The sequence below is a fragment of the Zingiber officinale genome, chromosome 9B (assembly GCF_018446385.1).
Source record: "Zingiber officinale cultivar Zhangliang chromosome 9B, Zo_v1.1, whole genome shotgun sequence".
In the NCBI taxonomy this organism is placed as follows: Eukaryota; Viridiplantae; Streptophyta; class Magnoliopsida; order Zingiberales; family Zingiberaceae; genus Zingiber; species Zingiber officinale.
Genome location: NC_056003.1, coordinates 55514574 through 55530746, shown reverse-complemented (window position 1 = coordinate 55530746; position 16173 = coordinate 55514574). Strand labels below are relative to the sequence as shown.

The window sequence follows — 16173 nt, the reverse complement described above, 5'->3', positions numbered from 1 at the left end:
GTCTTTTATCACTTTTCACAAAAAAAAAACCATTGTGGTTTACGTATTTTTTACAACGTTTCTAACCGTTGTCTTTAATGTTCATGTTGTAACGTGATAATACCAAACAACAATTATATTTTTAATATAAGCAAACCACCAATACAAAACATACAAAATGAGTTGTATTCATCAAATTTAGTAGTATCAAACCATAAATCACATGTTTTCCATTACTGTTCTTCATATGACTTTTACACATTAGCAAGGCAATTTATAACCTAACAAAGCTCACTCTTTGCATCCAAAATCTCAAGCCTCACGAATTGCCCGAGTTACATCCTGCAAGAGAAAAATTAAACAAAACTTATCAAAGAAAAATATAAAATATAAGAAAAAAGATAATTGTAGTAAGTACTGCTTGAACTATAACTATAGAATAAACATTTCGCATAGCTCTAATACCTGGACATGAGAGAAGGATTTCCAGAATTCCAGGGCAACACTCAATGTCTACAAAACGGAAGAGAAAATTCTACATAAAATCTACATAAAATATAAAGCAATTCCAGGACAACACTCAATTCCTGTGGAATAACCGAAAAGTGAATCCAAGAGCAAGGCAGTTCAGCATAGCATCAAGGGAAAACAGCATGGTTCCTTGGTTTAAACAAGTTCAAATGGAGCAGAAGTCTCGAATTGGATTAGTCAATTGAGGATAAGTGTCTATACATCACTAAAACTAGTAGTATGATGTCACCAAGAACACTTATGAGAAACCGGGATGAAATAGATAAGGATTTAGATATTTGGCCTTAGCATCACCAAATAACTGCATTGAAGCTTCGAGACTCATAGTTGTAAGATAACTACATCCTAGTGAAAACTGTAAGATGATAGTTCTCAGAGCCATAAGACTTGTGCTAGAATCATGGACTAGATGGTAGTAAGGCAGATGCCATAGTCCAATAAGCTTCCTAAAACAAACAATAACATGCGAAATGAAGCATTCATAAACAAAAATAGAACAAAAAAGTATGCACATTAAAGCACCTGAATGGCTTGCATACGGTCTGTTGTGACCTCATCTGTAAATAGATCAAGAGCTTTCCCATTCTTTTTGAGTGTAATGAATCCCATTTTATCTTTGAGAGAGAAAGACCTTTCATTTGAAGGACTACAAGGAATTGTTTCAACAAAATGAATGATTGATCATGAATGCCATATAAACACAAAAGTGTGCAAGAAACAATTTTAACAGGAGTCACTACATGTAAGAAAGTTTGATATTGAGGTGAAAGACTTACAATTGGTAAAATTTGTTTGCCATCATGTCATGAATGTTTCTTATAAACTGCACAAGAGAGACAGATTATTCACATTACTTGCATCTTGTGTACTAAATTATAGTAAAACAACAGAACAAAGTGTTGGTTGCTACTCGGAAAGCCTAGAGGTTCCACTGTACAAAAATTTTGTACAAAGGTCTGAACCTTTTCCTAGCTACCATGTGTTCTTTTAAATTAAATTTTGGATCGCCTGCGGAACTTAACACGTTTGATCCAAAACTTAATCTATTTGTTCTTTTAGGTTTTGACTTGGATCTCCTGCGGAACTTAACACGTTCGACCCAAATCACCTTAAGTTATTAATTTCATTAAATATTAATTTCCATAATTGGTTCCCAGTACTGACGTGGCGAGGCACATGGCCTTCTTGGATATGGGAGCAACCACCACCGACTAGACAAAACCTTTTATAGAAATCTAATATTTAATTTCCTAAAATAACTTTAGGTTAACCGAAAAGAACAATCAAATCACAAGGAAAAATAAAACAAAAGAACACAACTTCGAAAAACATATTCGAAATACTAGAATCGTAAGCCTCTTGTATTTGGTATTATTTCCAAAAATAACTAGTATGATGCGGAAAGGAAAAATACTAGTTATACCTTTTAGAAAGACCTCTTGATCTTCTACCGTATTCCTCTTCTAACCTCGGACGCTGTGTGGGCAACGATCTTCCGAGATGAGAATCCACCAAAGCACCTTCTTCTCCTTTCTTCAAGTTTCGGCCAAGCACAAAGCTTCCAAAAGATGAAGATCTTTTTCCACCAACCAAGCTCCAAGGGATACAAGCTTTCTCTCCTTCTTCTTCTTCTTCTCCAAGTAGTATCCGGCCACCACAAGAGCTCCAAGCAAATAGAGAAGGTTCGGCCACCACCAAGAGGAAGAGAGGAAGAGAGGTTGGCCGGCCACAACACCAAGGAAAAGAGGGAGAGAAATAATAGAGGTTGTTCACCATGAAGCCTTCTCTACCCCCTCTTTTATAATCCTTGGTCTTGGCAAATAAGGAAATTTAATTAAAAACTTCCTTAATTCTTTTTCCATGAAAAGGAAAAATTTATTTAATTAAAAACAATTTTCCTTTTCTCAATTTACATGGTAGGCCACACCAAAGCTACAAACAAGGAGAGTTTTAATTAATTAAAACTTCCTAATTTGTCTCCAGAAATTTATAAAATTTCTCCAATAATTTAATCCCTTCATGATTGGTTTATAAAAAGGAAATTTAATAAATTAAAATCTTTCTTTTAAACATGTGGATAAAAATAAAGTTATCTCTAAAAATTAAAATCTCTTTTAATCTACAAATAAGGAAAGATATCAAATCTTTTCTCAATCTTTTGTAGAAACTAATAAAAGAGAATTATTAATTTTTAAACTTTCTTTTAAATCATAAACATGGTTAAAAGGAAAGTTTTCTTAAAATTTAAAATCCTCCTTTAATCAACAAATAAGGAAAGATTTCAAATTTTAAACTCTCTTTTAAACATGTAGATGATTTACAAATAAGGAAAGTTTTTACCAAAAATTAAAACAATCCTTTTAATCTACAAATAAGGAAAGAGATTAATCTCTTCTCTTAATCTTTTGTAGAAAGTTATAAAAGGAAATTTTTAATTTTTAAACTCTCTTTAAAATCATGATATCCACATAAGAAATAATTTTAATAAAAATCCTTTTAATATTCTAGTGGCCGGCCACCTAAGCTTGGGACCCAAGCTTTGGCCGGCCACCTACATGACTCATCCACTTGAACTTGGCCGGCCCTAGCTTGGGTTCCAAGCTAGCTTGGCCGGCCCCATTGGATGGATAAGAAGGTGGGTATGCGGTGGGTATAAATCTCTATATACTAGAGGCTACGATAGGGACCGAGAGGAGGAATTGATTTTGGTCTCCCGATGAAATTAAGCATCCCGTGTTCGCCCCGAACACACAACTTAATTTCATCAATAATAATTCATTCCACTAAAGAACTATTATTGAACTACCGCACCAATCCCAAATTACATTTTGGGCTCCTTCTTATTATGAGCGTGTTAGTCTCCCTGTGTTTAAGATATCGAACGTCCACTAATTAAGTGAGTTACTGACAACTCATTTAATTAATATCTAAGTCCAAGAGTAGTACCACTCAACCTTATTATCATGTCGGACTAAGTCCACCTGCAGGGTTTAACATGACAATCCTTATGAGCTCCTCTTGAGGACATTATCAACCTAGTATCTCTAGGACACGCTTCCTTCTATAATCAACAACACACACTATAAGTGATACCATTTCCCAACTTATCGGGTTTATTGATTTATCGAACTAAATCTCACCCATTGATAAATTAAAGAAATAAATATCAAATATATGTGCTTGTTATTATATTAGGATTAAGAGCACACACTTCCATAATAACTGAGGTCTTTATTCTTTTATAAAGTCAGTATAAAAGGAACGACCTCAAATGATCCTACTCAATACACTCTAAGTGTACTAGTGTAATCATATAGTTAAGATAAACTAATACCTAATTACACTACGACCTTCCAATGGTTTGTTCCTTTCCATCTTGGTCGTGAGCTACTGTTTATAATTTATAAGGAACCGATAACATGATCTTCTGTATGTGACACCACACACCATGTTATCTACAATATAAATTAATTGAGCAACTACATTTATCATAAATGTAGACATTTGACCAATGCGATTCTTATTTCTAGATTAATGTTTATACCAAAAGCTAGGCTTTTAGTATACACTCTAACACAAAGGACAATGAACATTATAATCATTTCAAAAAATTTATGGGATATAAACTAGACTCCGCATTTTTTAAACTAGTTAATCATATGACACTTATGCAAGTAATATACATGATTAAACTTACACCACAACGATGTTGGAAAAAAGCAGTACATCTTCTACCTTCAATGCCATGTATGCATCTTCCATGGCACGTCGTCTAAATATGAAGTCAGCTCGTCGTAAGTCGGCCTGGTCAAACTCAAAATGTTTTGAAGAAAATTATACAGTTATAATTAGATGTAAAATAAATATATCAAAAGACACTTTAACAGGGTTGTCATGGTCATCAATAACAACTTCCACAAACTCCATAGTCACACAGTCATGTGATTTCTTCCATTAACTCATAAAAGAAACTATAATCCACACTTGATATCCAATATACACATAATATTATGGACAATAATTAACTTGCAATATTATGAGAAAACAAGCAGAATATTAGCTCAGCAACCAAAACTAAACTATTTCATATATTCCTTGGACGCAATCTACAATGGAGTATGTAGCACATTTCAACAAACACTTTGGTAGCTTGTTAAAGTTTTATTCAGTAACCATTCCTCCAAAAAAAATTTAAAATTATAAAGGCTGGTCATCAGTTTTTTTTTTTTTTTGCCTACATGTTGTGTTTTCCCTCCCTCTTCCACTCTGATTTAATACCCTTCCATTCCTCACATTTAAAAAAGATTTCAAATGACTGTGAAATACATCTACCCTATCAAGTTTGGTTCAAAACACTTGCCAGATGATTGCTTCATTCTTATGAAGCCACTGTAGTTTCATTCTGAATGGAATTTCCTTTTAGATTGAGAAATAATACAATAATCTTCATTCCAGAATATTGAATATAGAGGATCTTCTTTACAACTCAAAATAAAATTTGACGATGGTTTTTCCAAATAAATAATTAAGGAAAAAGTAGAAAATCACGACTAAATAAACTGAATAATTGCTGTTAAATACTACAGAAAAAGAGAAATCTCTAAGGCCCCATCACTCCAATGCTGATCTGCTACTCTCTTCAGATCAGATTGAGCCCTGTCCTTCAAGATATGCATGAATAAATCAAGCCATGCAGATAAAAAAGAGATTTTTGGCTAAAATTGGAAAAGCTAAGCTAGAAAACATACAGTGGCTAAATGCTTCAACCGAGCAGCCTTTTCCTTAACACCAAGGTCAATCTTCCTTGTGTCCTCCCTTGCACGAGCTTCCACATTACATAAATGTTAGCACTTCAAAAATATTGAAGGAACTCTAAAGAACAAGTGAAAACTCTGTTATATTCAGATAAAGTATAGACTAAAGAAGATGTTATACCATCAAGCTTAAGAAATCCAAGTCGAAGAACAGCAGCATCTTGGCGTGCCCGATCATTTAGTCTTGTTATGCCACTAGTGCATAAAAATTCCATGGAAAAATATCACCAAAGCAAAACAATAATAAACAAGCGAAAAGATGATATCAAAACAAATGGCGACATAGTCAAAAGGTTGCACAGAAATGTAGTCTGACCATACATCTATGACCATTTGAATTAGCAATTTAGTTATGAGTAAGCTAATTAATTAAACTGGAGACTACAAAAGAAGTTTAATTGTAAAAAAAACATGAAAGAAAAAAAAAGAGAATCTAGAGTATACCATATCGATCACATTTCACTCAGAATAACAACAATGAATTATTTCATAGTTTCTTAAAGCCAATGGTCTTTCTCAAAGATGTTGATCCAGTATAATGTGATACATTTGAGAATGAGATTATAAATCCACTTCGGCCAGTAACTGTTATTTTGCAAGAAATCTTGCCAGCCATATTTGCAACTAGTTGATGCAACTATGCAACTTATTAAGAATTAATTAAACAGAGCGTCAACATTTATCCAATCTTCTGCAGCAAGCTTTCAGGCATATGTTGTTGAACCTTCACACATGCTGATGACCTGAAGAGTGTTAAGTTCCATATGAGCATCTCTATCAAATTATATGGTATGAGTATAAAATCATGTTAATATGTAAATTAGTACATGTAAGCACATACTACATTATCATAATCTGCACATAGCACAGGCTTCTCCTTGAGGAAAAAGGAGCTGCTCTTGGCACAAGTTCCATGCCAACATGCTAACAATCATGAGTTGGAATTACATAAATGTATCTTTTCTCTTTAAAGGAACCCCAAAAATCACATCAATCCAAGAGAAACTAAAGATATGGGGAAAAAGACAAAGGGAAATTATAAATCGACCCCAAATACATAAAAATACCATCTTTTGATGGCAGACGAGTCGCAAGCCCCAAAATAACACAAATCACGCTGAAAAAGAATGTTGCACGCCCGGATCGTGAACACTGAAGCACAAGGAAAGCAGATCCAGCCCTCCGAGACCAGACATCAGTAGAACTAGGATGAAACCCAAGAACAAGACAAAAAATGGGAGCAAAGCGCGAGTAAAACCACACCTTGTGTCAAGTTTAGACCTTAAGATCGCTAGACAGGCAGTGAGCAAGGGTTCCAACTCTTACACTGCAGTCCACATCTCACCATGGAACATAGAGAGAGCGAAGTGGGGGGATGGGAAAGGGAGAGGGAATGAAAAATTTCTTAGGGTTCGAGAATGCGAAGGGGAAACACGGCGCTAAAAAGATTTTCGGAGAGAGGGAAAACAAAACTGCAGGGGGAAAATGACGAAACGAATAAAGTCAAAGACAACGGTTTTATCAAAACTGTTGTCGTAGCCCCTAAAAACGCGCTTAAAGACAACGGTTTATAAAACCGTTGTAAAAAGTGTTGTTGTTTTAAAAAGAAGTTGCTCAATGACAACAGTTTTCACAAAACCGTTGTCTTTTATATTTAATGGGGAGTTCAAAGACAACGGTTTTGGCAAAAACCGTTGTCTTTGAGTGCATACGCAACGCTTTCTCTTAAAACCGTTGTCGTAGGGGTGTTGTCTTTTAACATTTTTGTTGTAGTGACAACCATAGCCCACACAAAAGAAAACCGAACAACCTACTTCATCAAACCCATCGGAAAAAAAACATTAGCATGCATTAGGGCTACAGTTTGAGAGAAAATCCAGCAACATAAATCAACACCCAGAAGAGATCTGTGAAGAAAATCATCAAATTAACTCATGAAATCACTAGATCGATTACTCGTTTTCAGATCTAGGGCATCGGAACCTCCAAAAACACCCGAAAACACATACCTAGAATGTCTATCTGTATCTATAATGGAAGAAAACTTGCCTTTTTCCCAAGCTCTCCTTCGCCAGAATCGCATAACTTGCCTTTTTCCCGAGCTCTCCTTCGTCGGGATCGCGTGCGCGTCCTCTCCTTCTCTGCCCGAAGCCTTCCGTCGAGACCCCTTCCGCTGGTGAGCTCGCTCCCTTTTCCGGGATCTGTGAAGGAAGTGTGAATGAGGTGACGGATCGGAGGCGAAGAGATTAGGGCATGAAGAGGTGAAGGAATAAGGTGAGAACATTTTGCCCGCGGTCTTGATGGAGAGGAGTTCGGAGGAGTGGTTCGCGGAGAGATGTTTGCCGGAGAGGAGTTGGAAGGAGAGGGCATGAGAGGAGGAGTTGGATGGAGAAGGCCGGCGTGAGATGAGGAGTTGGGAGAAGAGTTCCGGAGGGATTCGATCGGAAGATAGGTGGGCGAGTGAAACTAGGGTTTTTTGATCTACTCCTAAAAAAGGCACCACTTTTTAGATGAGAACTTTTTAAAAGACAATACTTTTAAAAAATCGTTGTCGTAGACACTAAAAAAAAGGCTAATAGACAACATTTTTTAAAAAACGTTGTCTTTGACCCATAAAAATTACTAATAGACAACGGTTTTTAAAAAAGCGTTGTCTATTAATAAGCAAATAATGAAATAGACAACGCTTTTCACTAAAAGCGTTGTTAAAAAAAAAAGACAACGCGTTTTAAAAAAAGCGTTGTCTTTTAAGTGTTGTAGAATCCCAATTTTCTTGTAGTGATTTTAGATAGTCAAGACTTGTTATTTGCTGGTTATGCAATTATTTTTGCAGGATTTGGACGTACTATAGATGCTCTTGATTTATTGGTTATACTTGGTTGAGTAGGCTAGTGGATGTTATATTATGAGTTATGCTTTTGCTTAACAGATGCTTATACATATACTCTTACTTTTATGGTAAGTATTTCTCCTGAGACTGCATCCTTTAATCTCCTTATATATATAGTATCATGGACTATTTTCTTATACCCACTGAGTATTTTGTACTCACTACCCTTGCTTTACCCTTTATTTCCAGTTTAGCAGGTAGAGGATGTGTCGTATTACTTGGAGGTCCTTGCTGCTAGTCCCACATCACTCTCGAGATCGTGTTTTCTCCGTTGTGTCTTGTTGTTTGTGTTTACACTTTGTTTCATTCATGGATTTTAGCCTTGTGGCATCCTTTTATTCTAATTGGTATTTGTTATGTTAAGTCGTGCCAGTACGCAGTTATTTATGTTTTCTATGTTGTGTGGAGATTGTGTAAATCTCTCTATATTATTGTCGCTATATTTAATCTTTTGTTGTGCATTTATGTCCATGTTGTTGACTTATACCATGTTGTATCGTATATTGTCACTAGTGAGTACCGTTTGTTCTATCGGACAAGTATACCTGCAGGGCGTGATAATTTTATTAGTATCAGAGCCAAGTTGCAAAGCCTATTTTTGTATTTTTGGATTTCATGATTTGTTTTCTCTATGTGTCTTTTTGTGTTTTAGGACCATGTAGCGACAGGACATATCCAGGCAATAGAAAGTATGGTATATCTCTAGGGTTGTTATACCTTTTGGATTCACTACTATAGTTAGTTCATTGTCAGATCAATTGAATGTCTATTGAGTTATCATTGTTTTGGTCTAGCATGATGAGACTTGGTGAGTTACTCGAATAGTTAATTATGGATTAAGCTTTAACCTTGTTTTTGGTTGATAAAAATAAAAATGAAATTAAAAGTAATTTTTATTAGTCAATGTTAAGTTTGAGTAAATATGCCAGGCTTGAATTGATTTTGTGAGTTCAAATTCCATGACAAGGAGCTTGGTTTCCATGATAGTCAGCATTCCAGTGACAGAAAGATATTCCTCTATGTTCATAGTGGCACTGGTTTGTGTAAACTAATTAAGGTATCCTATCTTGTTGGACTGTAGGAATTTAGGGCACCAGATAATCCTCATTACCAATTTTCAATACAGATTAACACCTATCTATTTTTGTTTCTTCCTCAACATCATGCCGGGCTTGAACTATTTGACTATTTTATTTGCATTAGGGTCTCTAGTGTAAGAAACTAGGACCGTCCTAAATACGAGAATTAATTTTCCTTTGAGAAAGTATATAGTTTTAATGATAACGTCATTTATTTATCCTTTTTTTAATAGGCATTTTGTAAATATGATAAATAAATGATTATTTTATGCATGACAATTAATTATTTTAATTCGGTCACTTTGGTGATTATAAACTATTTTGATTAATATAAAACCATGCATATATTTATATCATAATCATACTCATCTTAATTATCTTTAAAATATGCATATATATTACCATCATTAATCGAATTCATAAACTATAATAAATCAATGCATAAATTTATTATATCATGCATTATTAAAGATACTAATCATTATTATATAATGAAAGATTAATATACATTTGATAAATGAATTTGGTTATTTAACAAAATTAATAGAAAAAGTCTATTATATGTTTTATATCATTAATTCATATATTAATTTATAATTTATCATAATAAATTCATATATGAAAATATATAGATTTCATAATGAAAGCTCCAATACCACATGGTAATTTACATAATCATTATATTTATTTTATAAAGATCTTGAAATCTATATATTTCACATACATGAGCTTGATAAAGAAATCATTGTAATGTAATTATTTTGCATATATTGTTTTCCTCTTCTTTCCTTCTTTATGAAAGCACTTAATTCATGACATCATAAAACATTATTATTATGCTTTCTTATTTATAGGCAAAGAGAGAACTATTATTTATGTATAATATCTTTATTTCCTTGCATCCATCGTGGCATTGGTTATAATAATAATTATTATTTATATCTTTACAAATAATAATTATTATATATAGATGAGTTATATTTGATTAGTAATTTCAATTGCATGAAGTTACTTTAGTTTTAATTTCCTTTCTTTTAATTTTAAAGTCAATTATTTAGTAGATAATAATAATTATCTAACAGATAACACTAGACGATTATATCAATGATCTTCTCATTTGGATGTTTGACAATAGATTTAAATTAAGCCAACTAAAATGACAATAAAGTTATCATGCATATACAATGAATGTAAAACCATGCATTGGGGCATACATTTATGCATTGTTTCCTCTACATCTAAGCTTAACTTAGAACTAGGGATTTACCAAAAATATTATTAGAGAAGCAAGGTTCTCATAACTTTTTCTGTCTTCTCCCTATAATATCAATTTAGATTCCTCCTAATCCCAACATCGAAGAACCTATCAAAAGGAGAATAAGGTTTTTGACTTAAACCTTTTCTTTACTCTTCTCCTTCGCCACATATCAAAAAGATGCATCAACAATGTCTTAAACTTTAATCTCATGCACCTTCAATGACCTTTAACTTGTAATCAAAATTCTCTATTGGATTCCACAATTGAATTCTAAGCCCTATGGTCATCCCCTAAAGTTGAAACCCCAAATTCAGCTTTACAATACATGTTAATTGAATAAAACTCTTCTCCTAATCAACTACTCTCATAGACAATCAACCCTCTTTGACCTCTCAGTCAGAATATCAGTCAACTTCTTAAATCTTTCAATCAATTGATTTCTAAAATAGTCGAGTAGTCTTTTCTAAAATTTTGCTCTATTCAATTTTAGAAATGTACTAATATTTTTATAAACCTACAAAAATTCTTAAATTTTAAGAAAGGGATTTGTCTAACTCATATCTACTTGAAAAAACAAATAGATTTCCTCAATGGTTCAAATGATAACCCTAAATTCTAATTTTAATTTTCACTGGATGTATCTGTCAAATTCAAACTAAAAAACACTCATTATATTAGTTAATTTGGCATTCCGTATATATAATTGAATATTATTTTCATACTTCTTGAACATATCCTATCCATACATTCCATGATAATTTGATTCCTTCTTCAAGTTTTAGGTTTATAATTTAAATATATCAAAGAAAGGTCAATTTGAAAATATACTATTCTTTTCTTTCTGTTTTTTTCCCTTAAAAAAGATAAAGATAATTAGGAAACATATTATATTAAATTATTTAATTGAAATTATTTTTTTTTTCTTTTCTTTTCCATAAAAAAATGGTAAAGAATGCAATCATGGTAGTAAATTTGTTGCATGTTATGGACGTCATTAACATAAAACTTCCTCTTCTCCTTCTTCATGTTAGTTGATTAAAACTCTTCTCCCAATCGACTGCTATACAATCAACCCTATTTGATCTCTCGGTTAGAGTATTTGTCGATTCCGATTGATTTTAAATCGATAAGCATTTATGAAACTTCTGCCCAAGTCAATTTTAAAAATATACTAAAAATTCTATAAACCTACGGAAATTCTTAATTTTACACACAGATTTATCCAACTCATGCCTACTTGGGGGAAAAAAATTTCCTCCAAAGATTATTCCCAACCCTAAATTTCCTTCAAAAATTTCCTCCCAACCCTAAATTTAATCTTCAATACTAACTAATTGATTCAAATAAATCTTAACCTTAAATTTAAATTTTAATTCTCAATCAATGTATCCTTCAAATTCAAACTGAAATGCATTTATTGCATTTGGCATGCATTCCATTTAATTTAATATCATTTTTATACTTCTTAAACATATTCCATATATTCCAAGATAATTATTTTTTTTCCTTAAAATTTTAGGTTTATAGTTTAAATATATCCGCTAGAATCAATTTGAAAATATACTATTTTTACTCTATTTTTTTTTCGTAAAAAACGGTCGAGATAATTAGGAAACATATTATATTAAAATAGTTAATTTGGAAATATATTATTCCTTTTATTTTCCATAAAAAACGGTAGAGATTTGTGATCATGGCTATAAGTTCGTTGCCAAGGCTGTGCAGAAGATAAAGTTTCTTTTCCTTTTCCTTCTCCTTCTCCTTCTCCTTCTCCTTCTCGAGGGCTCGGTATTAGTCTACTCGAACTTTTGCTCGGGGATTGATTTTATTTTTTTATATATAATTGTTCCCCGATTAGTCCTAAATTTCTAAATCAAATTCCGTGATGAACTTTTTTCCATAAAAAAATTTTAGTCAAGATAAATTATAATTCCTTGCATCTTCTTCTTCAAGGTGGTCATAATGGCGATCATCTCGTTCAAGGTGGCGAGTGCGTCAGAGTACTTGGCCATCACCGGCTGGGGCATCAACGACATCCGTCTGGCGAAGAAGGCATGGGTGTTCATCGGCCAATCGTGCGCCCGTTTCGACGTCTCTCCGGTCAACTACACCTTCAAGGTGGAGGCGATGAGCTCCGAGAAGCTCCCTTTCATCCTCCCCGCCGTCTTCACCATCGGTCCCCAGACCGACGACGTCGAGAGCCTCATTCGCTATGCCCGCCTCATCGCCCCCTGCGACAAGAACTCCGACCACGTCAAGGATCTCGTTCAAGGTGTCATTGAGGGGGAGACGCGGGTGCTCGCTGCCGCCATGACCATGGAGGAGATCTTTAAGGGGACCAAGACGTTCAAGCAGGAAGTGTTCGGGAAGGTGCAACTTGAGCTTAACCAATTTGGCCTAGTCATCTACAATGCCAACGTCAAGCAGCTCGTCGACGTCAAGAACCACGAGTACTTCTCCTACCTCGGCCAGAAGACTCAGCAGGAGGCCGCCAACCAGGCCAAGGTCGATGTCGCTGAGGCAAGGATGAAGGGCGAGATGGGATCCAAGGAACGTGACGGCCGGACACGACAAAATGCCGCCAAGATTGATGCGGAGACCAAGGCGTACTCAAAGCAGAGGGAGGGGGAGGGCAGCAAGGCCGAGGCCAAGGTCCAGACCGAAGTCATGTTGTTCCAGGTCGAGCAAGAGGCGGCAGTTGCGGCCGCCAATGCACAACTCGCAGTGAAGAAGGCGGAATGGCTGTGCCAGGCCAAGGTGGCCGACGTCGAGGCTGCCAAGGCCATCGCCATCAGGGACTCGGAGTTGCAGCTCGAGGTAGAGAAGAAGAACGCTTCCTGCCAAACGGAGAAGCTCAAGGCCGAGCTCCTTACCAGAGCCACCGTCAACTACGAAATTAAGGTAAATTTCTAAACCCAACTACGAAATTAAGGTAAATTTCTAAACCCCAATGCCCTAAACTCAAATCCTAAATTGTAAATCATACCTCCGGTGCCAACCTCGAGGAGGTACATTATGAATGATGTTTTAACTATTAGACCATCTTGAAAGGATACAATCCAAAACAAGCTTGCGGCTTATAGTGTCTGCGAACTTATGGTGCCACTACGAAGGTGGTGGAGGTTATGTAATTGTCTACCAATGGTCCTTTGGTCTGCAGGTTCAGGAAGCAAATTGGGAGCTGTACAGGAAGCAAAAGGTGGCGGAGGCGGCGTTGTATGAGCAAGAGAGGCAAGCGGAGGGCCAGCGTGCGATCGCGGAGGCCAACTTCTTTACACTGCAGCAGCAGGCCGATGGAGCACTCTACGCTAAGCAGAAGGAGGCGGAGGGGATACTGTCCATAGCAGAGGCGCAGGGCGTGTACCTGCGCACGATTCTGGAAGCGCTCGGTGGGGACTACGCGGCAATGAGAGACTTCCTGATGATCGACGGCGGCACATACAAGGAGATGGCGAGGATCAATGCGGAGGCAGTGAAGGGGCTCAACCCCAAGATCAGCATCTGGTCCAACGGCTCGGAGGTGGCCGGCGGAGGTGGACAGGGCAGCAGCCACGTGTCGTCGGCTATGCGGGACATGGCCGGGGTGTACAGCATGCTGCCGCCACTGTTCGGGACGGTGCAGGAGCAGACGGGGATGCTGCCGCCGCCGTGGATGGGGAAGTTGGAGTCGCCGGCCAATTAATTAATTTCTTATTTTGCCATTTTCGTTTATTTTTTTCCTTTTTTTGAATTCCGCCGGAGTTGAAGACTTTTATTGCTTTTGTTAAAATAATAAAGTATTTGAATAATTAATTATTGTAGTTTTAAACGAATTTGGGATCAAATTTTAAAATTTTATTTTAAAAATATATTTGAACCGATTACTACTGATTATTTGAGTTAAAAATAAATTTGCTCATTTTAAAATTATATTTGCTCATTTAGAATTCTGAATATTAGATATGTAAAGGATATCACTCAAAGAGTTAAAAATATATTTTATCTTAATAATTGATGCAGTAAAAATCAATCGCATCATTTGATGTTGCTAATGAAATCTTTTTCTTGTGATGTGATTGATTCTATGAGAATAACATGCGTTAAGATTTGTCGGGAGTCGTCCGACGAGATCCTCCGATGCCTAAATCATCATGGAATCGAAAAAGAGCAAAACAAAAAATATATATATATATAGAAAATAAAGAGAATTCAGATTAGGATGGACATCCAAAACATACCTCCTTTCATCATTGTTATACTATTTATAGTTTTATGCTTCCAAACCCCAAAGGGTTAGTGGATCACGAGTTGCAGATTACAGGTACTAGGGAGGCAATTAAATTAGGGATAACATGGAAACTCCCCTAAGTCAAGTCGAGGAGTAATGAGAACGAGACTTGATTCAGGGTTTGAAGCATAGGCATAGCATGAAAACCTTGGGGGCCGAATAAATGTTGGAACATGAATCTGTTTGGACAAAAATGCTAATTATGTTTAAAAAACAAATTAAAGACAATCGAATCTGATGTAGTAAAATTGATAGCATTTGGATCGGCTTTGGTTGCAAGGCTTTGGATGATAATTCTACTAGATGTAGGTGCCTAGAGACTTTAGTGTAGGGCTCCGAATGATAGAAACTCTGTTAGGCATAGGGATTTAGGGGTCTCGAGCGCAGGGATCCAAATGATGATAACTCTACCCAGCACAGATACCCGAGGGTCTCAGGCATAGAGACTTGGATGATGGTAACTCCGGTGGGCATATGGACCTAGGAGTCTCGAGTGTAAGGACCCTGATGATAGTAACTCCGTCAGGCACAAGGACCTAAGGGTCTTGGTCGTACAAGCCTTGATGATGATTTCGTCAAGAGTAGGGACTAGGGGACTTTGGGTGTAGAGACCTGGATGATGATAACTTCCTTGAGCACAAGGACCCAAGGTCTCGAGCACAGGGACCCAAATGATGATACCACTGGGCACAAGGACCCAAGGACTTCTGGCGTAGGGACTCGGATGGTGGTAACTTCGCTGGGCATAGGAACCAAATGTCTCGGGTGTAGAGGCACAAATGATGATTCTATTAGTGTAATCGACCTCTAGTCAAGGTTGACCGGATTGATCAAAATTGAGTCAACTCAAGTTGAATTTTTAATATTTGATCAATATATTAAATGGTTGAGTAATATGTCAAATAGGTCAAAATTAATCGGATACTTGACAATAAGCATGATTGAGCAAATGATGTGTGTTTAAGTAAAGAGTCAAATAAGTCAATTTGATCGGATACTTGATAAGAAGAGGAAAGTCCAAATGGGTCAAGGGTGATTGACCACTTGGTAATCGAAGATGACGAAAGTCCAAGTAGATTATGATTGACCAAACACTTGGCATATAAAAGAAAATTCAAGTGGGCCACGATTGACCAGACACTTGGTGATCGGAAGTCCAACGAGGAGTTGGCAAGAGGGAAAATCAAGTGAGTCATGGTTGACCAAAACTTGGCATGAGATGAATGAAGTCCTAATAAGTGTTGGATAGTTACATACATGAGGGGGAGGGGTGAATCACATGGTTTTAAAAACTTATTTTTAATCTTTTTTATAAACAAAGTACGTGCAATGGAACAAAAACTAGAAATGAAAAA

At 35.9% G+C, this 16173-nt stretch overlaps 2 protein-coding genes across 2 annotated transcripts; one reads left to right on the top strand and one right to left on the bottom strand.

Annotated features, from left to right (window-relative positions):
• Positions 1 to 908: 908 nt before the first annotated feature.
• On the bottom strand, positions 909 to 5720 carry LOC122023022 (senescence-associated protein OSA15, chloroplastic-like). The gene is made up of 7 exons (XM_042581121.1): positions 5446 to 5720; positions 5259 to 5335; positions 5109 to 5171; positions 4246 to 4314; positions 1287 to 1333; positions 1033 to 1156; positions 909 to 956 (listed from the first exon to the last, which is right to left on the bottom strand). The coding sequence occupies exons 1-7, from the start codon at positions 5537 to 5539 to the stop codon at positions 909 to 911; spliced, it is 522 nt and encodes a 173-aa protein (XP_042437055.1). The 5' UTR covers positions 5540 to 5720.
• A 6793-nt stretch (positions 5721 to 12513) lies between these two features.
• Positions 12514 to 14284, top strand: LOC122023021 (flotillin-like protein 1). Its single transcript, XM_042581120.1, has 2 exons — positions 12514 to 13452; positions 13712 to 14284. Exons 1-2 carry the CDS (start codon positions 12514 to 12516, stop codon positions 14231 to 14233), a joined length of 1461 nt encoding a protein of 486 aa, XP_042437054.1. The 3' UTR covers positions 14234 to 14284.
• Positions 14285 to 16173: the final 1889 nt, after the last annotated feature.